Genomic DNA, 25,710 nt, shown 5'->3' on the forward strand with positions numbered 1-25,710 from the left:
AATAGAGGGTGCTGTGCACATTGGCATATTTTATGAAATAATGGTTTTGTTGAAAAGTTAAAGGCAAAGATACTTGATATGGGCACTAGGGACAAAATGTACCTACACAGTGGTGACTGATTGCAATATAAGCATTGAGAGTCATGTTTTCATTTGTAAAACGTCTACTCGATGTTGTCCATTAAATTGCCTTAAGCAGTAATTTTCAACCTAATTAACAGCTGGTTGAACCACATTATATAAAATCATAGAATGAAAGATAGATAGATAGATGGATGGATGGACGGACGGATGGACAGACAGATAGATAGATATGAACATATAAAAACAAATGACCAACAAAATGTCCCTTCCAAAGTTAAAGGGGACCTAATATGCAAAAATCACTTTTATAAGGTGTTTGAACACAGTTGTGTGGCTGCAGTGTGTGAAAACAACTAGCCTATAATGGCAAAAATCCACCCTCTCATTTTTTTATAATCTAAAAAAAAAAATCATAAACAGTCTCTCAGAACAAGCAGTTTCAGATTCTCCCTCTGTTCATGTCACCGAGGGGAAAAAGTCCCACCCATTTGTGATGCTGCCCTATAAGCATAGACACAGCCCTGAGTAAGAAGCTGTGGTCCACCTCCGCCATTACTGATTACTTGCGGTAGTTGCTGGAGATGCGCCAAAGAGGCATTTCAATTATTGTGTTTTGGGATGCACTAACGAACATAGGAGTCTCCATAGACTTCCTTCATCTGAGCCGCTGATGACACTGTGGTTAAGTTTCATTGTCTAAGGAAATGTCCCGGAAAAAATCGGTAAAGTCCCCAATTTGTGTAGGGATCAATACCAACACTTTGTGCACGAACGTCAGCTCCAGACAAAGTAAGTATCACGCGTTTGTTTTCCAAATTGCCTTTCTGAAAGAGCTAATGATGCTAAAGCTACCATTGTCTGTTTTCACTGGTGCTGTCTTCATGAATGATCGTGAATAGGAATGTGGTGGTTTAAAGTTGCATATGAAAGCAATATGAGTCGATCACTTGAGTCTATTGAGCTCATAATCACGAGTGGGTCTTATAAAGTTTGTGATAGCATGCCATGCACCATGAGACCAGCTATGTTGTTATCCTGTCGTGCTCCCCGTCTGTGTAATTCATAAACACAAATTTATTATGCATAGTATAATCAGATGACTGACTTTGAAACCGAGTATGTTTTCTGTAAAGATAACAGGCTTGTACTAATCGTGGAATGTTTATTTGCAAAGGCTAGCACTGCTAATGCGGAGCTGGAGCTCTCGAAGCTCCGCCCTCTTCTCCAGGAGCACGAGCTCATTTGCATTAAAGCAACATACTCAAATACAGAGCGTTTTGGCTCATACCCTAAAAGTGCCAATTTTAACAAGCTATTAAAAATTATCTGTGGGGTATTTTGAGCTAAAACTTCACATACACACTCTGGGGATATCAGAGACTTATTTTACATCTTTTAAAAAGGAGCATAATAGGTCCCCTTTAAAGTGAAACCTACGGCCTTGCCAAGAAGCCTCTTATCGGTGTGTCTAGTATTTCAGGCCACGAGACTCATCCAGAGTGATTGTCCTCCTGTAGGAGGGTGCCACGCGCAGTGCTGAGAGCTCTGCACCACCATCAATCATGTTTTATGTCTGGATTGGGGCTTTTCCTCTGACCTCTGTGATACGGTTTGAAGGATGTTACCTGCTCCAGGGTGTTTGGTGGTCTGACTCATCTCAGCCCATTGTCAGAATCTGGCTGAAGCCAAATTCAGTAGCACATATAGCCTTAGCATAAATGCTGAGCTATTTTTAGCAAAGTATAGCCGCATATTTTCTGAAATAGATCTCAGCTATGTGGACCACAAGGGAGCTCTGCTTTGACTAGGTAGATTAAAATTCCCCATCATGGATCTGAGCTGCTTTTTATCCAGACCTTTGAATCTGTGATGGCAGCCTGTTAGCACAGCAAACAACCCAAGGAGAGAGCTATGGGCTAAAGAGACTTGCTTGGGATAATGGGGATTTTAAGAAGATAAGATGGGAGCAAAAGAAAATTGGGCCTGCGTGCTTGTTAGAGTTCACTCAAAAATAAAAATTGTCATTTGTTTTTCCATGCAACAACAATGAAAAATTAAAGGATGTTAACCTCAAAAAGAAAGAAAAAAGTAGTCCATCTCACTTGTCTGCTATATTCCAAGTCATCCAAGTCATCTGTCATTGAAGAAATCATTTAGAACCATTTCATTGAAAAGACTCCAAGGACCAATTCATTAACAAATCGAACACTGTTTTATTTATTTATTTAGCTATAGGGTAGATTTTGACAGAATTTTTAGACTTAATTTAGCCTGGTATTATTCTGAGGTGCAGGTTTTGTTTTAGATAAAACCAAGATTGAGACCGGGATATCTTGTAACAGGGTGAGTTGCATCATCCTCAGTTTACACAAACAAAAATGAGCTAGAGGGGTGAAATTACATTCGTTCATAACTACAACACTCCTGGGGGGACAGTCTTAAGGATTAAGGTTTTCACTGTTTGTCTGCTGGTTTGAATTAAAATGTTTCCTACATGTTTTCCACTTACGCTACCATTCAAAAATTTGGAGTGGTAAGATTTTTGAATGTTTTTGAAAGGCATTTCTTACACTGACCAAGGCTGCAATTATTTGATCTCAAATACAGTTAAAAACAATAATATTGTGTAAAATATTACTATCTGAAATAACTATTGTCTATTTTTTTAATAAATATTAAAAATGTAATTTCTTCCTGCGATGACAAAGCTGAATTGTCAGACAGTCTTCAGTGTCACATGATCCTTCGGAAATCAATATAATGGAATATCAACGCTGAAAAAAGATGCTTAATAATTATGTGAAAACCGTGATGCATTTTCTTTTTCAGGATTCATTCATATTTTATTCATTTGTTTTTTTGTTTTTTTTAATAGTGTAATCTATCTTTTCTTTAAAGACAAACAAACTAAAACTTATTGACTCCAAACTTTTGAACAGGATCAGGCTGAAAGAGGTTTGTTTAAGGTTAGGATGCATTGTTCGGGTAAAGGTAAAAGGTAAAGAGCAATCAGTCTTGGTTACCTAAGGTTAAATTTCGAGAGAGGTCAGGTTAATATATTACAGCAGAGGTCTGACATAAACACAATTATGAATTGACAGCCAAAATCGATTCTCATAGAGCTGAACATCACTGGCTCAAAAAAGGATTCAGAAGGTTATCCAAGTTAACATTTTATATACCTTGAAAGTTTTATGGTTTTCAAAACACTACAATGTTGAGGCTAGTTAACAACTGACAGTCTGTCTTTTAGTCCGCTCGAGTCCAGCTGCTGACATCAAATTTTAACTTCACAGCTGATGTCTTTGTACTATGAAGGATATTTTTTTTTTGAAGCATTGCTTATGGATAGCATAACTTTCTTTTTTTGCTTCAAAAAGTCCTCTAAAATTGTGCACCAAAATATCATGACGAATTGTGAATTCTAGCTCATGTCACAAAGTTACTGTCTCCCTTTACTTCAGTGTCACTCCTGTCCTCCTATCACTGACCTCTAACCAGCCTCCCAACTGGAGATGGGCCACTCACCCACTCACGTCACTCACCGTACTCGCTGTCATAGAAAACGATGAACTTCTGCCAGCGGAGTTCAGAGACGAGCGTGATCATGACATCATTCAGACGCACAGGAGGGCGGGCAGCCAGTGTGTAACGTTCTTCGTCGGGGCTGGGATTGAGCTGGCACTCGGCGCGGGGTGTTCCGTCTCCGTTCCTCTGAATGAACAGGTGAGGAATGTGCATGGCATCTGTGAGAGACTGTAGCGCATTGGCTGCAGCACATCCTGTCGACGACACCAAAGCCAGTATCCCCTGATTCATGAGCTCACAGGCTGGAAAGAGAAAGTGAAGAAAAAACAGCAACACAGTTAGGCTCGAAAATTAGATTGGCCAGGTGTCATAGGTACTACTTTACAACAGTTAAGCACATTGAACATTATAGAACTTATGGTCCATTTTCATCAACCAGTGGCAATTAATGCAGCAAATGTCAGGGTGATCCCACAGAGAACAGGTGGGATAATGTGTCCAGATTTCACAGGGCAAATGTAATTCTCTTCAGTGTATTGCCATATGCTGCTAATTTATTGCTTGTGTTAAACACCAGTGTAACAATTTCTCAAGGAAATCTAGTTAAATTGGACATAAATAATTTATGAGATATGACATTTTATAGATGTTGAGCCCCAGGTTAGGAAACATACACTTGTACATATACTGTAGTTACCCTTGTTTTTTACAATGATAATAAGTCTATTTTAAATCCAAGGCTGTTCCATGGTGCATTTCTGACAATGTGCCTATTTAAAAAGGGCATTGTGGCATAGAAAAATGGTAGTAATATTCTCAGCTTTGTACGCTGGAACATTGTTCCCTCATAGTATATGACTACAGCGCAAAAACATTACATTTATGCACAAATACGTCTTGGAAAAGAGGTATGATATATGTCAAAAATCATCTAACTTCATTCTTCATTTAAACACATGTTATTTCCAATTATTTTCTCACATTTATACAAATCAAAAGTATTTAGGGCACTTTGTTGTATTTATTTGCATTGTAATGAATATTTTATCATAGATTCCAAAAAGGGGGAATGCAAATTAATTTCATCTGTGACAGCACAAAAAGTTTTACAACTGCAGAAGCTGGAAAATCAATTATTAATAAAACCAAAACAGCATTCAAAATGCACCAAGCCCACTGTACAGAGAGCAGCTAATGGAGGTGGAATTATTTCTGAGTAAAAAAACATAACGCAGTCATTTCTGTAACTTTCACACAATAACTGTTTGTCCTCGTGTCCCCGGAGAAGCTGTGTGCTAGATTCATTTCAGCAAAGCCTGGATTCAGATTGGCTCAGCGCAAAGGTTTTAAAGAACAGTTCTCTAAAGATGTAGGTAGATCAATGGATTACAAATCCCAATGAAAATGAGAGGAAAGTCACTGATTTTGTTTTTTTTTAAGCAAAGAAACTAATTATTTTTTTCTAAGAATCTGAGAAAATAATTTTGCACCAAGCCACCAGAGAAAATACTCAGCAAAACATCTGAACAAACACACTTTAAATTGTTATTCAGCTGAATGGATCCACCTTAATTGAATACAAAATACCCTAAAACACTAACAGTCCCTTAATAGGCTCTACATATAGGCTGCTGAACACAATCCAAAATCCCGTTTTTCAACATTAAGGTTCACCCAAACATCCTTTAAAGGTCCCATGGCATGAAAATTTCACTTTATGAGTTTTTTAACATTAATATGAGTTCCCTTAGCCTGACTATGGTCCCCCAGTGGCTAGAAATGGCGATAGGTGTAAACCGAGCCCTGGGTATCCTGCTTCGCCTTTGAGAAAATGAAAGCTCAGATGGCCCGATCTGGAATCTTCCCCTTATGTCGTCATACGGGGAAAGGTTACGTCCCCTTTCTCTGCTTTGCCCGCCCATGAGAAAATGAGCTATGACCGAGTGAGGCGAGCTAGAGACATCATGGCTTGCAAACGAGCGAAGCATTGTTTTTTGGCACTTCAGATCTGTTCTACTCTATGAACTGTCACATACTGTAATACAACTGAATGCCCAATAAAGCTGTTCACATTTACATATTTTCTGTTGTCATACATAAAACAAGTATAATTAGTAAACACGACCCATTAATAATACGTTAACCCTGAATCACTCACACTTTACTCCTTAAATCCTGATTATAATCGCAACATCGTCTGATAAAATCAATATATATCTAACTTACACTAAAAAGCGACTATATGCAGTGGTTTTGGCTACATTACTGCTTTGCGTCTGAATAATAAACTGCGCATATTAACAGACAAATTATGTTAATATTTAAAAGTCCAAACAGTCAGTAAGCGACAAGTGCTTGTAAATGCTGTTTTGTAAATGATTTATTGATGAGTCTGCTGCTTTAAGGCAAACTGACCGCGTCCTGCTGTAGCCACTGAGTTGCAACTTCTTCATCCGGTGATTCTCCATCCGCATCAGATTCTGGGACAAACTGAAAAGCTTGAAGGACTGCGTGTCTACGAGCCATTGCCATACATCCACTGTCAACATTAGCGCATGGTACCGTGGCCGCAAGCTGCAGGACACACACTCACCCTCCACCTTGCCCCGCCTCTCTCCTCCTCATTAGCATTTAAAGCTACAGACACAGAAATGGCTCATCCTAAAGAAAGCTCATTGTAGGACTGGCTCATAGTGGCTGAAATTCTGCACCAAGGCTGAATTTCGGGAACAAGACTTCAGATACAGTACTAGGGACCACTTAGGCCTATATAAAAGCATCCAAAAAACAGCATGTCATGGGACCTTTAAGTTAAAAAATGAGCCTTTAGACACAAACAACTGAAAAGCTCCAACAAACAGCAGCTCTGTGTGGTTTACAATAGTATAAACAAGATGCAAGTTATGAAATTCAAGTGAATTTATGGTCCATTATAAACAAGACGCAAACTGTAATCTACCCACAAATATCTTAGACTGTACAGAGTTCCATCCATTTCCAATGGTAGTTAAATTTTCTAAATGCTCTTTATTTAGTTTAAAGGGATGGTTCAACCAAAAATGAGAATTTGTCATAATTTATTTAGCCTCAAATTGTTCCAAGCCTTTATAAGTTTATCTCTTCTGTTGAGCACAAAACAAGATATTTTGAAGATTGTGGGTAACCAAAAGCCAGTGATTTCCATAGCATGAAAAAAAGCACTATGGAAATCACTGGCTGGTTTGGTTACCCACATTATTCAAAATTTATTCTTTTATGTTCATCAGGAAAATTGAAAGAAAATTCTACAGGTTTGGAATGACATGAGTGAGTAAAAGATGAAAGAATTACAATTTTTAGGTGAACTATCCCTTTAAGACCCTAATTTGACTGAACTCAACATTCATCTAATTTGACATAAAAACACAGGATAATGCTTAGAAAAGTAATATCTTACTCAGATCTTACAGATAAATGTGTCTCTTCGTGACTTGGCAAGGTTTCTGATAAGCTTCTTATCACTCCACAACTATGCAAATTTTGTGCAATTTTTTATCTTTAAAATGTCTGTGTGTCTAATAGAGCTATGGAGGAATATAGGTGTGAAAAGTCTGATAGATAAACACATCTGCTGATTCACATCACAGAACTACATTTCCTTAGATAAATCCAGAAAAAGAAAGATGATAACACTGATAGGGGTAGAAAGAATAATAGAGGAATAAGACACTTCAGCCTTCTATGTAACATTGTCAAGATACAGCTGATAGACAATGGCAAAACAGTCACAACTCCATCAATCAACCAGACAACATCCCCAAATTCAGAGCAAGAGAAACGTCCACAAGCTGCAGGGCACAGCAAAACACGCCACAGGAAACCTATAAGTCATATGAGAATGGCCATTAAACCATATGATGTGGAAATTCACACTGGCAGGCGCTGTTCGCTGGTCCATGAACACTACATCTATACATTCTTACACATCTTGGTGAAGACAACTGCAAAACAAAGGGATAGTTCACCAAAAATTATATGTCTGTCATCGTTTACTCACCCTCATCTTGTTCCAAACCTGTATGACTCTACTGTGGAATATCAAAAGATATTTTGAAGAACAAAGAATGTTTTTATTCATACAATGAAAGTCATTTGCATCCCATAGAAAAAAAGAGAAGACCTACAGGTTTGATTTAACATGAGGCTGAGTAAATGAAAACAGAAGATTAATTTTTGATTAACTATCTCTTTAATGCAGGTTTCCTATCAACATTCTACAGATGCTTCTCAGCCAATCAGAGAAACGAGATGGAACAACACAAACATGCATCACTACAGTGCGAGTAGAATTAGATTAGAATTTAGTGTAATAATAACTCTGCCACAGCCCCTCTCCCTCTCTCTCTCTCAAAATCCACACATAGCTTCTTACGCAGATTATGGCATATTATGGACTAATACTCAATTATAGAGGCACAGTTTACATATAGGGTGAATGGCACTATTCTTTGTAATCCCTGATTTTGGGATTTGAATATTGTGCGTCTCCGCAACGTTGATATAATGCATTTAAAAGTGTATTTGTCATGCATATTAGAGACCTTTATCATCAAACAGGATTTCAAAAATTATCTCAAGGAGAGCTCAAATCAGAACGCAGGGATAATTCACTATCAGGCATTAGCACTCAGCCAAATGAAATGAATGAATCCACAGAAAACAGTGCACCTCCAGAGTCTCTGTTTCATTGATTTGAAAAGGCCTCGTGTTATAACATTAACGATACGGCAATAGAGACGGACGATGGGTGATTCTCTCACCAGAAATTTCATAAATCATGCCGCCAGGATGATTTCACACTAACGGACAGATGTTTTCATCGGTCTTTGTGAGCAGAGAAAGAGATGCTCAAGGTGTTGTGGACAGGCTTCCACCCAGCAGGGTGCTGTTCGTGATTTGATAAGGAAACTGTGGCTTTTACGCCCAGTCCAGCAGTCTGTGATTGCAGCCATGAGTTCAAGACTGAATTCAGAATAGAGAATGATTACAGTGTGTGTATTCAGGATGTGTGGGTGTATGTAAGAGTGTGTGTATGAACTGTATGTGTGTAAGGTGGCATGTCCACCGAAGCAGCTTAAAAGATTACCAGACCACAAACATCAACCCCTACAAAATCCCATAATCCTGTTGGAATTGGCATCATCAAAGACATCCCGTGCCTTGTACTATCAGAAGGAAAATGATAGTCCATCTGTGCATGATAAAGAACCCTATAATTAGCTTTTTTTTTTGTCCTAAAATACACACATTAAGCCATCAATGTCCATATATAGATAGATAGATAGATAGATAGATAGATAGATAGATAGATAGATAGATAGATAGATAGATAGATAGATAGATAGATAGATAGATAGATAGATAGATAGATAGATTGATTTTTTTTGCAGTTTTGTCTTGCTGTGTCTGATATCAGGTACTTTCCAAGGGATGTAGTGTATATGGGGCAGACATAGGCTATATAAAAACATCCCAAAACATACTATCTTCCATGTTTCTATATGTTCCTTTACTGATGTACTAATGTATAACTTACTTGGGTGTTTTACAAGTGCAATTTCACTTTGAGAAACATGTAAAACAACTCCTTGGTATATACACTTGAAAAGATTTGCTCAATTCACATCTGTCTGATTTTTTTATTTTTATCTTTTGTTCCTGTACCTAGAACTTCTTGGTTCGACTCTTTGGATGAAAGTGTATACCTTAACTAAAACGTAAGGAGCAATTCACCCAGAACAAATTTTGTGTTTAACTCAAATCATGGGTCAGTAGAATTTGAAACAACAACAACAAAAACAGCAATAAACAAAGGTCAAAGTCACATTTTTTAAAAGTTAAAATGGACTACTTGCACAACTACTGGTTCAGTGACTCAACTGTGAAGGCAGTCGCTTGCTGTCACCTAACAGTGTAACTTTCAGAGACAGTGTTTCACTTTTTTTTTTTTTTACTGTTGTCAGGAGCATGCAAATACAGATAAATGGAGCAATAATAGAGCGAAAATTCCCAGTGCTAATTGAACACTACTCTGCTAATCAGATTTGAGAACTATACCACCGCCCTGCCAGGGGGCAACACAGTATTGCATAGGGACCACAGAAGTCTAGGACAAGCGGCAACCTCCCGGTCTCTCTCTTGAAACCAACACAGAAGAGACTTCAAATGCAATTCAGCGACTGGCCGCTAGAGACTGGCTCCAAAAGGGACTCAGTCCCATAGACTCCCCATGTTAAAATGCCCAAATTTACAGCAGAATAAAATATGTTTACAGCCTGGTACAAAAAGTGGTTTTGGTCTATATAGCTAATTTTGCCCTATATGACAACTGTGAGGGGGGTACATTTTTTATAACTCATCCGTTTAAATCAAGGGCGTAGGTTTACTTCCGACATTGGTGGGGACATAACCCCCCCCCCCCCCCCCAACCCCCATTATAATTAATCTAGTTTACAGACTTTCTTTCTTTTTCTTTTTTTTTAAATAGTATGTTTAACAGACAATAATTACTCAATTATGATTTTGTGAACCAACAACATCAGCATCAGAGCACTGGGTGTCTTAAAGGGATAGTTCACCCAAAAATGAAAATTCTGTCATCATTTACTCACCCAGTATGAATTTCTTTGTTCTGCCGAACACAAAGGAAGATATTCTGAAGTATGTGGGAAACAGAGCAGTTCTAGGGCACCATTGACTTCCATAGTATTTCTTTTTTTTTTTTCCTACTATGGAAGTCAATGGGGCCCCAAAACAGCCTGATTACAAACTTTCTTCAAAATATCTTCCTTTGTTTTCGGCAGAACAAAGAAAGTCATACAGGTTTGGAACTACTTGAATTAATGATGACAGAATTTTCATTTGTGGGTGAACTATCCCTTTAATCACACATCACTTTATTTTAATATTAATTGATTTGGACCCAGGATGATTCTGAAAGAATAGGCTACTCTGCTGTTGCTGTAGTAACAAAACTCGTGCCCATCTTATTGACAGATAAACTGCACGCTCTTATATCAGTGTTGTTTTTTTATTTTTGGGGAATTTCAGCTAACAGTTTGATTTGTACATTCAATTGAACAACATTAATTTAAAGTAAAAGACTCAGGACGCATGTTCCAAATCCTGCTGCTGCACCTGTGCCACTTACATAGTTTAACAAAATAAAAATATATAAAAAAATAAAATCACATTATATTTGTCCCAAATTATTGTTGATGTTCATGACTTTATCCTAGGCTGAAAGATGTTGTGCATCTTTCCGCACAAAGTTTGTCTTTCTATTCGTACGCTTTCTCTTTCCGTTTGCTCTGTTTTGTCAAACAAACACCACTTCAAACTCATCAATGCAACTTAGTTCATTCCTGAAGTGGGCTTTTATATTAACTGTTTTAGACTGCTGTCTTGAATTGGGTGCAATACCTGTGAGTTCTAAACACGGCTGCGCTTCTAGTCCGGTGTGCGACTACATTCCGTACATCATGTATTAGTCCTTGAGAGCGCGCAGATTTCTAACGTATTTACGTTAACTTGTTAGGTAATATCAATGATATGGCGTTTCAGATGCATCTGAAATGACGAAAACATATACATATATTTAATTATTTGATCATATTATTGCTAGGGACAGTTTGGTAGTGGCTGGATATTGGTAGGGACACGTCCCTAGCGTCCCCCCCTAATTCTACGCCCTGGTATAAATTATATTGAGCCTTAAAGTTCTACATAATTAAGGGCGTGGCCACTTGAGTGACAGGTGGATTTCCGCTGCTGTTACCACTGTCGTGCTTGGCGAGTGGTTTCAGCAACCACCTCCACCCACATCCCGCCTTTTTGCCCATTTTTGATTATCCGGGAGTGACGCTTTGAGCTTCAAAATTGCTCTTCAGAAACCTACGGGTGACGTCACGGACACTACGTCCATGTTTTTGTCCAAGTCTATTGTCTAGGATCGGCACTGACTATATGTGACCCTGGACCAAGTAGCATGGGTAGGCTATATTTGTAGCAATAGCCAACAATATATTGTATGGGTCAAAATTATCGATTTTTCTTTTATGCAATAAATCATTAGAACAATAAGTAAAGATCATGTTCAATGAAGATATTCTGATTAAAAAAAATGGTGGATAAATTTCCTGCCGTAAATATATCAAAACTTAATTTTTGATTAGTAACATGCATTGTTAAGAACTTAATTTGGACAACTTTTTGGACAACTTTAAAGGCAATTTTCTCAGTATATAGATTTTTTTTGCACCATCAGATTCCAGATAAATAGTTGTATCTCGGCCAAATACTGTCTTATTCTAACAAACCATACGTCAATGGAAAGCTTATTTATTCAGCTTTCAGATGATGCATAAATCTCACTTTCAAATAACTAAAAATCAGTTTAGATATGTTCACTTAAGAAATGTAATCTCTTTCCCTGCATCATGTCTAATAACTTTCAGGAAGTAATCAACTGTATCTATTATTACAACAAAACGTCTGGCTTCTTATCTAGTTGTTTGCAAGAAATATTGTACAGAAGATATGCTGATATAGAGCATTACTGTGTATGAGTCAAGGAAGGTGTCATTTGTAATGAAAAAGCACGAGGTCAGGAACAGGAAGTGCTGGAGGAACTGTTTTTATTTTATTTATTTTATTGTAATCATAAAGAATGTCAAACATTCAGCTCCACATGATGTTCTTTGTAATTCACATTACAGTATTTCTATTTTTTTCTCCAGTAAAATAGCTGTAATTTTCCACAGGTTTTGACCTGAAGTCCCATTTACTTCCATGAAAGAATGAAAGCAAAACTTTTTTTTTCTAAGGATAAGGATGAAAAGAAGGTAAGAGAAAGACAGAAAGGTGAAGAGAGAGAGACGAAGAGCTAATTCACTGCATTATTCTCTGCATTATTAGTCCACAACCCGCACATTTTTTCCACCACTCTTCTTCTCCTTCATCCCTTCTTCATACTAAAACCCATTGCCAACAGGGCGATACAGGATGAAAAGAGAGCCTCTGTCGAACAGACGGCCCGGCACTAAGTCCTTCCTGACTTTGTCAGAGTGAGTTATTCATATAGTCCCTCCCTGCCCTGTGTCCTTCATTAATACGTAATGTGCAGCACCTGCAATTATGTGCAGAAAAGCTATTTCAGGTTTGATGCTCTGAATTACAACAGCCGAGGAAGCAGCCTTGAAAACACGAAGCTCCTATCTCGGAAATTTTACATTAAAAATGAGTTATTGACATTTTACCTTGCCGGTGTCTTTTCTTTTCCAGTAAACAGGAATGCAGTACAGCCAGGACTGAGCTTCTAACAAAGAAAAATTTTCTCTTTCAAACTAATTACAGTTTACTTTTTTGTAAGAGGTATATTTTTTAAAGAGGAAATCCTAAGAACAAATGCTTTGATACTTCAGATCTCAAAGTACTGTTCCAGGAAGAACCTGAAATATTGGAGGAGACACTTAAGCGAGATTCTTAATCCAAGTGAACTCCTCTCAAACGTCCCAGTCCCACACCTTACAGTGGAAATAACAGGACAGCAGCCTAATCTCTTCTACTTGAGTTCTGCTCTTTAGAAATCAGTGATGGTAGAAAAGCTAGTGTGTCCCAGAGGAACAAAGTACAACAGCATTGTCCTTCTAAAAACTGACTGCAAATTACAAATAACACCATTCCACAGCCATTATGGTTTTATGGAAAATCAGAATGTAATGCATCAGCTTTTCCTAGATTCTAGTTCTTCTGGTGAGGGAGTTTGGCCAAAGAAGCCTTGCTTGTTATGGAAGCTGCATGATTTTTCTAAAGGGCCTTATGTGAAATGACCTTATGTAGATCAGAATCAACCAACCAAAATTGTAAGATAATACCATCTCATATTTTGACATTCAACATACAGCTTTGATGATATTTCTCCATAGTGACGGGCCATCAAGTCAGTTGATCTACTCTTAAAGTCAGCATAACATAACATTCACAACCAGTTCCACTGCCATATGTAATGTATTCCTCAGTGAAACAATACGTTCAAAAAGATGATACCATCCCATATTTTGACATTCAACATACAGCTTTGATGATATTTCTCCATAGTGACGGGCCATCAAGTCAGTTGATCTACTCTTAAAGTCAGCATAACATAAAATTCACAACCAGTTCCACTGCCATATGTGACGTATTCCTCAGTGAAACAAGATGTTCAAAAAATCAATCAATCAATCAATCAATCAATATATATATATATATATATCGTATTTGTATATATCGATTGTGATATGATTCACCCCTATTACGATGAAGTGCGATTCGATTTCGATTCGATTCAACACAATGTGATTCCATACAATATGATGCTATGGAAAAAATATGATCGCTTTTATTTTTTTGGTTCAGACAGACAGCAAATCATAAATTAACTTATGTGTCTTCTGACTTCTAACCAATCGAGGCCTGTTTCATAAAACAAGTTTACCAAATAGGCCAGGCTTATTTCAGTTAATCTGACTCACTGTTAAATGATTTGGTTCCATAAAGCAAATTTAACAACGATCAACCTCAGTCCCTGTGACTACTTATGCTGGAAAGCTAACCTGGTTCAGGGCAGGCAAACTGTCAGGCTAAGCTGAGCTCCTCTAACACTGACCAACAGGAATGCAATGATGCCACTGACTCTCTTACATACTATCATAGCCATGGATCCTTTCTCTCTGTTTTTATAACAGCTGTACCTATTATGGTTAGACCAGATATCATCAGCATGTATTACCGCGCCCCAATGTATTATGCCATGTATTACCGCGACTCAAACGACTCAAAATAATAAACCACAAAGTTAACAAAACGATACACTCCACTAGGGGTGATCCCAAATAGTCAACAATTCAATGCTTCGATAGGAGGAGCCTGATTCGACTCCCAATCTCACAGTCGAATATTCGCAGGGTTTATGATCATTGCCATTTTGGCTAAATGGGGGTGCTCCAATCTTTGATTTCACATAAAACTACCAGTTTTCTCCCAATAAGATAAGATACAGCCTATTAAAAGAATGCTGTAAATAAGAATCTGAAAAGAAAGAAGCTTCAAATAAATATTTTAACATGTGTGAATAAATTCATCCACCCCTATAGATTTAAGTTTCACTTTCCATAATCTGTGACCGACAGAGGATCTTGGCGGCAGGGATTTAAATCTGTAACAAGACTCAAATTGACACAGGCAGAGTGAAAGACTGGATTTTTTCGATCAGGTAGGGTACAACCAGGGGCGTAGCCATCATTTCAAAAGTGGTGGTGGTGGTGGTGGGGGGGGGGGGGGGGGGGGGGCAGAATGTCTAGTGTTATACCTGTTTTTTTTTTTTTTTTTCAGTTAATCCTTGTCTAATTGAAAGGTTTTATTTTAAATCATATCTTTTTGCTTAATATGCTTTATGATTATATAATTATATATGATTATAAAACAGAATTAAAATAGAAAGCCAAATGTTCTCTATAGGTGAAAGATCTGGACTGCAGGCAGTCCAATTCAGCACCCGGACTCTTCTACTACGAAGCCATGCTTTTGTAATAGCTGCAGTATGTGGTTTTGCATTGTCCTGCTGAAATACACAAGGCCTTTCCTGAAATAGACGTCGTCTGGAGGGGAACATATGTTGCTCTAAAACCTTTATATACCTTTCAGCATTCATAGTGCCTTCCAAAACATGCAAGCTGCTCATACCATACTATCAGAAATTCTGGCTTCTGAACTGAACGCTGATAACACGCTGGAAGTTCTCTCTCCTCTTTAGCCCGGAGCACATGGCGTACGTGATTTTCAAAAAGAATGTCAAATTTGGACTCGTCTGACTATAGATCAGTCCATTTTAAATGAGCCTTGTTCCACAGGACCCGATGGCGCTTCTGGACCATGTTCACATACGGCTTCATTTTTGCATGATAGAGCTTTAATTGGCATCTGCAGATGGCACGGCGGATTGTGTTTACCGACAGTGGTTTCTGGAAGTATTCCTGGGCCCATTTAGTAATGTCAATGACAGAATCATGCCGCTGAGTGATGCAGTGTCATCTGAGGGCCCGAAGACCACGGGCATCCAGCAAAGGTCTTCGGCCTTGTCCCTTATGCACAGAGATTTCACCAGTTTCTCAAGATTTTATTTGTCACATACACAATTACACAGAGTATAACCAGCAGTGAAATGTAAGTCAGGTCCACTCCAAGGACAGTGCAATTATATAGAATACAAAACACCAAATGTACATAAATATTAAGAAAAAGAAAAGTAGAAAAAATAAAAGAATAAAATAAAATAAGATAAAAAATATAAATATAAATGTTCAGGTCAGTATGTTGTTGACTTAAACAGTAGTATAAGAAGGAATGTGCAAAAGAATGTGCAAAAAAGTTGTACAGGGTATTTACATAGCAGCAATACGAGGTAGAAAAAAATATGAATAACTTATTGATGTAGTGATATTTACATGGAGTCGTGAGATGTTATGACACAGAGTTAGAGTTAGAGTTTAGGAGCCTGATGACCTGGGGGAAGACGTCTCTCAGTTTTTGCCATCAGGCTACGGAAGCGCTTACCAGATGGTAGCAGAGTGAATAGATGGTTACCAGGGTGATTTGAGTCCTTGATGATTTTGACAGCTCTGCTTTTGCAGCATTTGAGTTAGATGTCCTGCATAGAGGGGAGAGCAGACCCTGAGATGCGCTCAGCTAAGCGCACAACTCTCTGTAGTGCTTTGCAGTCCTGATTGGAGCTGTTTCCATACCACACTGAGATGCACTGAGTCAGTACACTTTCTATCGTCCCTGAATAGAAAATTTTCAGGATTGCTGGTGAGACCCTGAATTTCCTCAGCAGTCGCAGATGGTACAGTCTTTGCCTGGCTTTCTTAACCTGTGTTTGGATGTGTGTAGTCCAAGTCAGGTTCTCGGAGATGTTTACACCGAGGTACTTGAAGCTACTCACCCTCTCCACAGGGGTCCCACTGATCATAAGAGGACATCAATCGTTTATTGATGTTATGCACTGTAGATGATGAGATTTGCAAAGCCTTTGCAATTTGACGCTGAGGAATGTTGTTTTTAAAGTATTCCACAATCTTTTTACACACTCTTTCACAGATTGGAGAGCCTCTGCCCATCTTTACTTCTGAGAGACTCTGCCTCTCTAAGACATCCCTTTTATAGCTAGTCATGTTACAGACTTGATGTCAATTAACATAATTAGTTGCTAAATGTTCTCCCAGCTGAATCTTTTCAAAATTTCTTTCTTTTTCAGCCCTTTGTTGCACCCGTGTCAAATTTTTAAAGACTTGTAGCAGGCATCAACTTTGAAATAAGCTAATTTAGTGGATAAAAGTGTAAAATTTCTCAGTTTAAACATTTGTTATGTTCTCTATGTTCTATTGTGAATAAACTATTGGCTCATGTAATTTGAAACTCTTTTAGTTTCCATTTTATTCAAAGAAAAAAAACAAACGTCCCAACATTTCTGGAATTTGGGTTGTATATGTATGTATATATATATATATATATATATATATATATATATATACACACACACACATACAGTACATGCAAAAACAGTAAATTTTGACTTCAGGTTGACATTCACAGCAACAGTGAATGGCGGGCCTGGTCTGCTGAGGTTGTCTATTTTTATGGATAAATCACCACACTGTGGCTGATTATTGTGCTAATTAGCATATTTAGTCTAGCACAGCTGGGTTGTTAATTGCTCCTCTGGTTGCAGCAGTCTATGCTGTGACAGATCAATCCTATAAATGGAATAGGTTTGGAGGAGACCCCAGCCTCTGTCAAAGCTGTAATAGGGACTCAATACATCACTGTTCCATGTTAAATCCACACCTAGATTCCAAAAATTTGCCAGATTCCAACACCCTTTAATCACTTCTTAAGAAAATCACGTGACTCGTCATCCAGATGTTTAAACATTATCTCTGAATTTACAGTCTGCATTCAGTGGGCTTATGTGATAAACCCCCTCTGTTGGCTTTTAATCTATTTTTTTTTAAGTGAACTGAGGGTATGAAGCCTCTCACAAATCATAAATCACTTTCTTTCATTCCTTTTTTTTAAGAATATTCACTATTATTCAGAATTATTATTTTTGACAAATACAATGATTCCATAGCCTAGAAGTGTTTTGAAAGCTGCAACTATTAAAAAAAAAAAAGTTAAATTAAGAGATATAAGGATCTTACACAATAACATAGTTGTGAATAGAAAAACCTACTCAAAAAATTACCACGAATGACAACTGTACTTTCATAGTATGAAATTAATTTAATGAAGAATTTCTCAAGAATTTCTGTTCTATGCAGGTGTGTAGTATAAATCAAAATACACAGTTTTTCTATATATATAAGCTGCAGGCTATATAAAGTCTATAATAGCAGTCTATATATAAATGTGTGAATATTAAAAAAAATTAGGGGGGGGGGTGGGCTCCTGTGGCTAATTTTACACAGTGATAATAAAATTGGTTTCATTTTTAAAAAGGTTTCTATTTAATGAAAAATTAGCCTTATTAAATGAACTATTATTTATATTCTGGGGCCTGAAATAAATTTATTTTGGTCAATATTGATAATTAAACAATATTTTGCTGAATGTGTTTTTGTGCTGGCACCTTGGCTGGTTTAGGTCTGTCATGGATAAATAAATATGACCAAAAAAAAAAAAAAAAAACGCCAGTAGGTGGGTTTTAGTAGGTTTAATAAATGACTTACTGAATCATTCATATCAAATGATTCGTTCAAAAACGATTCGATTCAATAGAAACAAAACAAGTGAGACCATGGCTGTGTTCGAAATGCCATATTATCATACTACTCTTATCATCCCATATGTATGCTGCGAATAGTATGCAAATTTTCTGTATGCATGGAATACCCGGATGACCTGCTACATTTGCTGAAATTTGATGTATGCATCTGAAGATGCTGCGTGGGATACTGTTTCCTAGAACGCAACGCGCTCCATGTGACGTTTCATCTTCAAACGCGTGAGTGAACTGGAGGCAGGGAATAGTAATTATTAATGTAAGACTTGTATATGTACATATATACATATACATGTAAACTATCGCTGTGCATCTAAAAACAATATCATTAGTAGGACATAAATTGAACTTTAATCTCTACGGCACTTTTCCGATCAAGTCAAATGACGTCACCTTTATCTCTATAGCGCTTTATACAGTAGTCAACATTTGAAGTGGATTAAAAAAGTTAATCAAAGTTGTCCTAAGATAAGAACACATTTTGGTTTTAGGACAACTTTGATGAAAGGTTTTGATCCACTTCAAATGTTGACTACTGTACATTGTTTCAAAGATATGAAATAATAATACTAATATTGCAGTAATATAATATATAAATAAAATTAATATTTCAATTATGCAAACAGAATTAAATTCTGCTGTCAAGACGCTCTAAAAAGAAACGGAGTGTATTTTATTTCTAAGGACAATTTGTTAGTCAAGTCAAGTCAAGTTGAGCTTTATTGTCATTCCGCTACATGTGGGGACATTGGAACGAAATGTCGTGCCTCGCAGGACCACGGGTGCTACATAAATACAGACATACAACAATGAAGTAAAAAACACTATAAACCTATACACAACTAACCTACTTTAACTATTAAAGATTTAACTATAAGTATACTATATATAAGTATTTACCCTATACAAACTAAAAAAATTAAAGATAAAAAATACAAAATATATGAATGCTTCACAAATACTGTACATTTGCAAAGAGAGACATTTTGAGTCAAGCAGCTGGTTGGGGAACAGAGCAGGATGATTTGTAGGCCATGAGCATGTAAACATACATATATTGCTGAGTCTTTTGTGGGATTGTGTACACGCAGCAGTGTGTGTAAAGTGTTTAGTGCACATAGAGGAGAGTGTGTTACTACAGGTTAGCAGAGGCTATTTACATTAACTCCGGCCACCAATGCCTGACTGTGATAAACAGCACTGCAAAAGACACGTGTATTTTTTGTAGAATCAATGGCGCAGTGAGTAAAAGACACAATGTGTGCTGTTGATGCAAGTGATCTGAGTTCGATCCCGCTTTTTGTCAAACTCGTGCAACTCCTTTTCCCATCACATACCAGATCAGAAAGGTAATTATTTTTAATAAAAAATTCTGTAAATATTTGAAAAGTGGAAATTAAACGCCTCATTAATAATACAGTATGCTTTGCTGTACGTAGGTTTTTGTCCCAATAAAGTGGCGTTCATCAAATAAAATTGATGATAATTTACACTCAATATGTTATTGCATACTGTTTTATAATGTACTAGAGTACTGAAGTATAAATATCTGTCACCTAACTACACACCTGTTGCTAAAGAAAATGCTGCTATTTTAGTGTAAACATAATTTATTATTATATGCACTTAATAGAATATAGCCTATCACTTTTTCCAATTAGTTTAACTGCCAAAAATATAATTGTTCAGTTAAAGACAGCTCAGTGTTGATTCAGTTCTGATAAATAGCCTATGTAAAGTTATTCAATTATGAAATGAGTTCAATTTGGCAATATAGCATTGTTTACTAATATGAAGCCTTATTAACAAGTCTTTGTAAAAAGAATGGTTAGCACATTTGTTTGTAAGGTAACACCCTTGACAGCTGAGCTGAATTAATGTTTGTGTTTGTCATGTGACAATTAAGCATACTACTGTGAAACATTTGTTTCTTTTTTATACTGTTTCACACACTATTCTTTAAAAATAGTAGGTAGTATGCACTGTGTACTGGGTAGTATGCAGTAAGCAGTAAGCAAGTATGCCATTTCGAACACAGCCCATCTGAATGGACCTTTGAATCACTGGCTCACTCGATTCGTTCAAAAACTGATTCGGTCACGGAATGAAACTGTGTTGTTATGCACTGTTGAATAAAACTAATTGCACATTTTTTGTGCTTGTGGCCTCGCACAAATCTGCTGATATACAGAAAAGTACATTGCTTGTGCAATGAATATAAAAACGTAAAAACTCATACATGGCTATTTTGTTTCATTGCTGGAATTATAAGGGCATTCTAACTGTAGAACTGTAGAAGACTATCTCTTTTTTTTTTCTCAAAGTTGCATAATGTCAGCTCTCCTATCATCTCTCAGTCCCTCACAGTCACACATACATTCTGTCAGGAGAATGTCTTTAAATTCTATTCAAGAAAAAAATCATACCTTCTGTAGTCTTCTTTTTAAAGAACTTCAAAAGTTGCGCTTGAACCATTTTGCGTGAAAAATTACGAAATTGCTTGTGCGCAGCTTGTTACAGTACCGAGTTCTGATTGGCCAATCGCCGTTATTTAGTTTGTATATGATCATAAGTAGAGAATTTTAACATTTAATGTGCATAAGTTTTATGTAATACACAAAATTAATAATCCAAAGGGGATGGTAAGGGGGATGGTGGTTTTACAGAGGGGATGCTTTTTGTCATTTTTTTCGACCCCGCATATATACACATTTGTCACTTGCTGTTTTTGTCATTTTGCAAAATGATTTCTTTATCCATTTGTGAATCATCTTAAAAAAACAAAGTGTTGCTCAAAACCTCAAGTGTTGCTCAAAACAAGTATAATTTAACCACACTTGACAACTTCATTGGTCTCTAAAGCCATTCCACTTGAAAAAAGTTGCTGTTATTGGAGCACATTGTAAGTTGCTGTAAATGTGACTACTGTTGGTTAATTTTAGGATTGTCTTCGAGCTAAAGATCTTCAAAGCTCGGCTGATCAGAGACTTCCCACGGTTGGCTTCTGTTCTCTCAGCGGTAACTGGTGAAGGAACTAGCGCACACTTTCTTCTTCAGAGTGTGGGTGACTGGTCAATTGGCCTCCTACAAACACCCCTAGAGAGGAATGTTCTTGAAAAGACGTTTGGGGACAAAACCTGACTGATTTATTGTGCTGCCAGTGACTTTTTTTCAAATCACACCATGTTGTAGATGATAAAAATAAATATAGACAGATTCATAAGTGCATTTCTGCTTAAAACACTGATGTTTCATCATCACAATGCTGATTCGATGAGACTTACTTAATAAAGTCAAAAGACAGACACAATGAATAAAAACAGACCTCAAAGAAGAAATTATGCAGAATCAAACAGAAAAGATGCCTGTGGATGAAAGGTATAGAAAAAAGTTCTCAATGATCAATAAATATGTCTCAGTCGGACTGTAGAGGGATAGTAGAAAAGAATGAAAAGAAATCCAGTTGTGTTTGGTTTAAAGTCACTAAAGACTTCAGTAAACAGAAGCACTTGAGAACAGCTAAGCACTGTCATCTCTCTAATCAATGTCTGAAGACTGTGACATTACAAGAAGCACAATAAATGCCATCTCAGGGGACTTCAGTTTGGACACACACAAATACTCTGCACTTACACACAAATGGGCCTATGGATTACAGAAAAGGTGCCGTTAGATGACTACATCATGGAATTGTATTTGCTAAGCTTACAGAACCATGAAATGGACAGAAATGCTGAATTTTAAATAAAGCATCAGATTTAAGTCTTGGTGACATGACCTGATGGAGGAGAGAAAGAAAGAGGGTTAAAAATGACACAACAGATGGATACCGAAATTTCAAGCTGTAGTGTCTTCAGAGCCAAATGTTCAACAAAGTGACCCTAAATGTGACTCCAGCAGGAATTCATGTGACATTTAAGTCTGAAGGCTGAAGTGATGACGTTCACTCTCGAGATATTGAGATGATTCTTACTCTCTTTTAAATGCATGGAATATTGAAAACAGAGCACAGGTGTCACTCTTTCTTTCTTTCACTCCCCCTCTCATCAGGTGTATCTTCTCTCTCTCATCTTTGGTCTGACATTAACTTTCAAAGGATCCAGTCTATAGTAGAATGAGCGGTATCAAATGTCACTGAGAGTGTTTGATGGACAATTCGCCTCCCTTTAAATCATTGTTGCACCTGTTTTAAAGTGACAGGACACTCAAACCTGTCCTTTACAATTCTGTCATTGATTGTTCAACCTCATATCATTCAACACCTATATGCTGTTATTTTTCCTTGAAACAAAAGCAGAGAAATTTGAAAACTCCTTGCCTACACACCAAAATGACAACTGCTTTTGGCCAAACCAGCACCATAAAAGTAGACTTGTGCACTATATTACACATTAAAAAAAAAAAACTTGTAACGTGAAACACGAAAACCAATTTAATGATGTCATTAATATCCAGTCTGATAATGCATCAAAAGCTACAGCAGATGGCATGTTTCTCATCAGGTCACCAGTGAGACCCTTTTGCAAGAACGAATGCTGTTTTTAAAAGGCATCGCAGATGACATTAAATGGTGAATGTTTCAGATATTTCTCTGAGGTTTGTTTACTGCAAAAATAGCATCTGCAGTTAGCAGCAAATAATCTTCCGTAATCACTGATTCATTCCTGCTAGATCATTTACTTGGACTTGTGTAATTGAACCCACCATAATGAATGTCTGCAAAACTCTACAGCCAGCTCCCAAGATAAATCAGGAGGCGTGCCAGTGTTTTAAAAGGATAAATAAACAATATCATATTGTAATCTATCTACTTTCACCTCACATCAAGACACTAGAGTGCAAACAGACATCTTAGTACTGACTAGTACTGACTAAGATGTCTAATGACTGTGGGATATCAAGTGAGTCATGCAATGGAGTTCAACACATACTAATGTAGAGCATCACAAAATCTGCAGAAGTCGCACAGAAACACTTGAGGGGACAAAAAGTCCCATTTCTGATGTTGGAAAATTCCTATATTTGGTGCTAAAAGCAACAGTCACTTTACGAGTAAGAGTCGTGGAAAGATATACTGAAATGATGCAACATTTAGGCTTACCACAGACTAAATGAGATGTTTCAGTGGTGAAGGTATGGGTGAAACAAATATCAGTCAGTCATTATACAGTATATTGGATATCCCAATTGAACCTAAGTCTTCGCAATGAATCCAGACCTTCTACAAAAACCAGACTACCCGCAAGTGAGGAATTATATATTGGAAACTTCTGAGCCAAGCATGTTTGTAGCTTCATATTAGCATAGGTACAGTGTTTGATCCATTAAATAGATGCATCTTTTGTGGGAAGTACCACATAAATGTTCTAGAAGATACTGCAAGCGCGCATTTATTTGCAAACTGCAAAGACACTTGATTATAAGATCATCTGGGAAGCCACGCTGTCTAAGGCTAAAGTAATGCTTTACAATAAACTGTCTTTAGTTTAAATTAGTTAATGCATTAAATCTAGAGTAGTTCATGCAGATCACGACGTGCCTGCTGCATTAGCTGACACTCAGCTGATCGTAACTCCTCCCACTACAATTAATAAGATATATAAGTCCATCCGTACTCACACTTGCACAGACATGCGCTTAGTTAGCCTTGAGTTCTGTCGCACAGACGCGCTCTAAAACAGTTTTGGTCTGTCGCACAGACAGACGTTGAGTCAGTTCTCAGTTCTGTCGCACAGACACTCGCTTCTAGTTCGGCTCAAGACAGCTTCTAAATGCTAATCCGTTGCACAGGTACTCACTTAACTATCTTCTAGTTTGTCACAAATACTCACTCAGGACAGCTTTCAAACGGATTTAAAGGATGTTTTCACTTCAGTGTTTGAACACACGATTTGCCGCATCGACCAGTATAGGCGGCTTGATTCGGAAGTGACTCAAGAACAAATTCAGTCGAGATCGGACCTCCCTGCATTAAGGAATTGTACATCATTAAGAAGATCAAACATCGTCAACAGATGTGGATATACTTCACTCACCATTCATCCGAACGTGTCTTCACAAAGCTAAGCCAAGTTTCTTACTCATGCTTAAAGTTATCTTTTATTGGCAACACGTATTAAGAGGGTCCACATTAACACTCATTTAACAATAGTGTGATAATGCTATTCATGCATGCACAACATCATCTTCAGTCTCTCTATGCCAATGTTAAGAAGACAATGTTTGCCTAGCTTCAAGCAGCTAACTTTGTACTTCATTTTGTTTGGGGGAATATTACTTAAGCATTATTTCTTCCTCTCATGGAGTTATTCAACCTTATGTCTGATATGCATCAATTTTCTTGTTTATCCTCACCAGTTGTCTTATCAGAGATCAGCTTCCTGATCATAATTGGAATACACTATCTTCACCAGCTGAGACGAGAGTATTCGCTAAGAGACAATCAGCCTGAACGCAAAGGATGAGAAGTCGAACAGAGAAGACCAACTAATGAGAGTAGGAGGTACACAAACCAAAGTTCCACCGATGGTTGGAGGACAGCTAATTGAGGAAATGCAGCAGTTTATCAACCTTGTGAGCATAGTCGTCACTTATGGAGGGACATAGGCTGAATCAACAGCCAATAAGAAGATCAATGGAGACATAGAGACAGGCTTTCCAAGAGACCTGGAAGACACTGGCATCCAATGGGAAGATGTGGATAATGTGGCCATGGATTGAATACTTCGGTACGTTTTCTTGCCAATTGCACCAACACGTGACCTGATCTGATAATGATTTAGTCTCTGCACTCTCTGAATGATCTTAGAGCCAAACTACTACGTCTTTGTGTTGGGGGTTCAAACCTCAGCAAGGTTTGCCTGTGGATAGCTCAGAAATGAACCCTTCAGAATGAAGCCTGCTGCCAAATATAAAGTTCAGGATCTCTACAATATTCTGACTCGAACAGAGTGGTCCTGACTGAACTAACATTAACAAAGAGCAATAGATTTGTTACTATATTCATTAATCCTTGTTAACGTTAGTTAGTAAAAATACTGTTCATTAGGGAGAGTGAATATCAATAATAATCGATAATCGCTGCTTCCAGCTGTATTTGTTATTTGTGTTAGCTCAGGTATGAATGTTAGATTGAACTTTTAATTTTAATAATGTACAGTATTAGTAAATGCTGAAATTAACATTAATGTTAATCAGTGCTTTACAAGTTTTGTGTATTGAACCTTTTGTGCTGGCAA

At 37.4% G+C, this 25,710-nt stretch overlaps 1 protein-coding gene across 1 annotated transcript in view; it reads right to left on the reverse strand.

The window, feature by feature from the left end:
* LOC306886016 (glutamate receptor ionotropic, delta-1-like) overlaps window positions 1-25,710 on the reverse strand; it is a 283,753-nt gene that overhangs the window by 100,005 nt on the left and 158,038 nt on the right. The window contains exon 3 of the mRNA XM_079442866.1: window positions 3,630-3,914. Within this exon, the coding sequence (XP_079298992.1) occupies window positions 3,630-3,914 (285 nt within the window). The remainder of the gene's footprint in view (window positions 1-3,629; window positions 3,915-25,710) is intronic.

This window comes from Barbus barbus (genome assembly GCF_936440315.1).
Source record: "Barbus barbus genome assembly, chromosome: 20".
Taxonomy (NCBI): domain Eukaryota; kingdom Metazoa; phylum Chordata; class Actinopteri; order Cypriniformes; family Cyprinidae; genus Barbus; species Barbus barbus.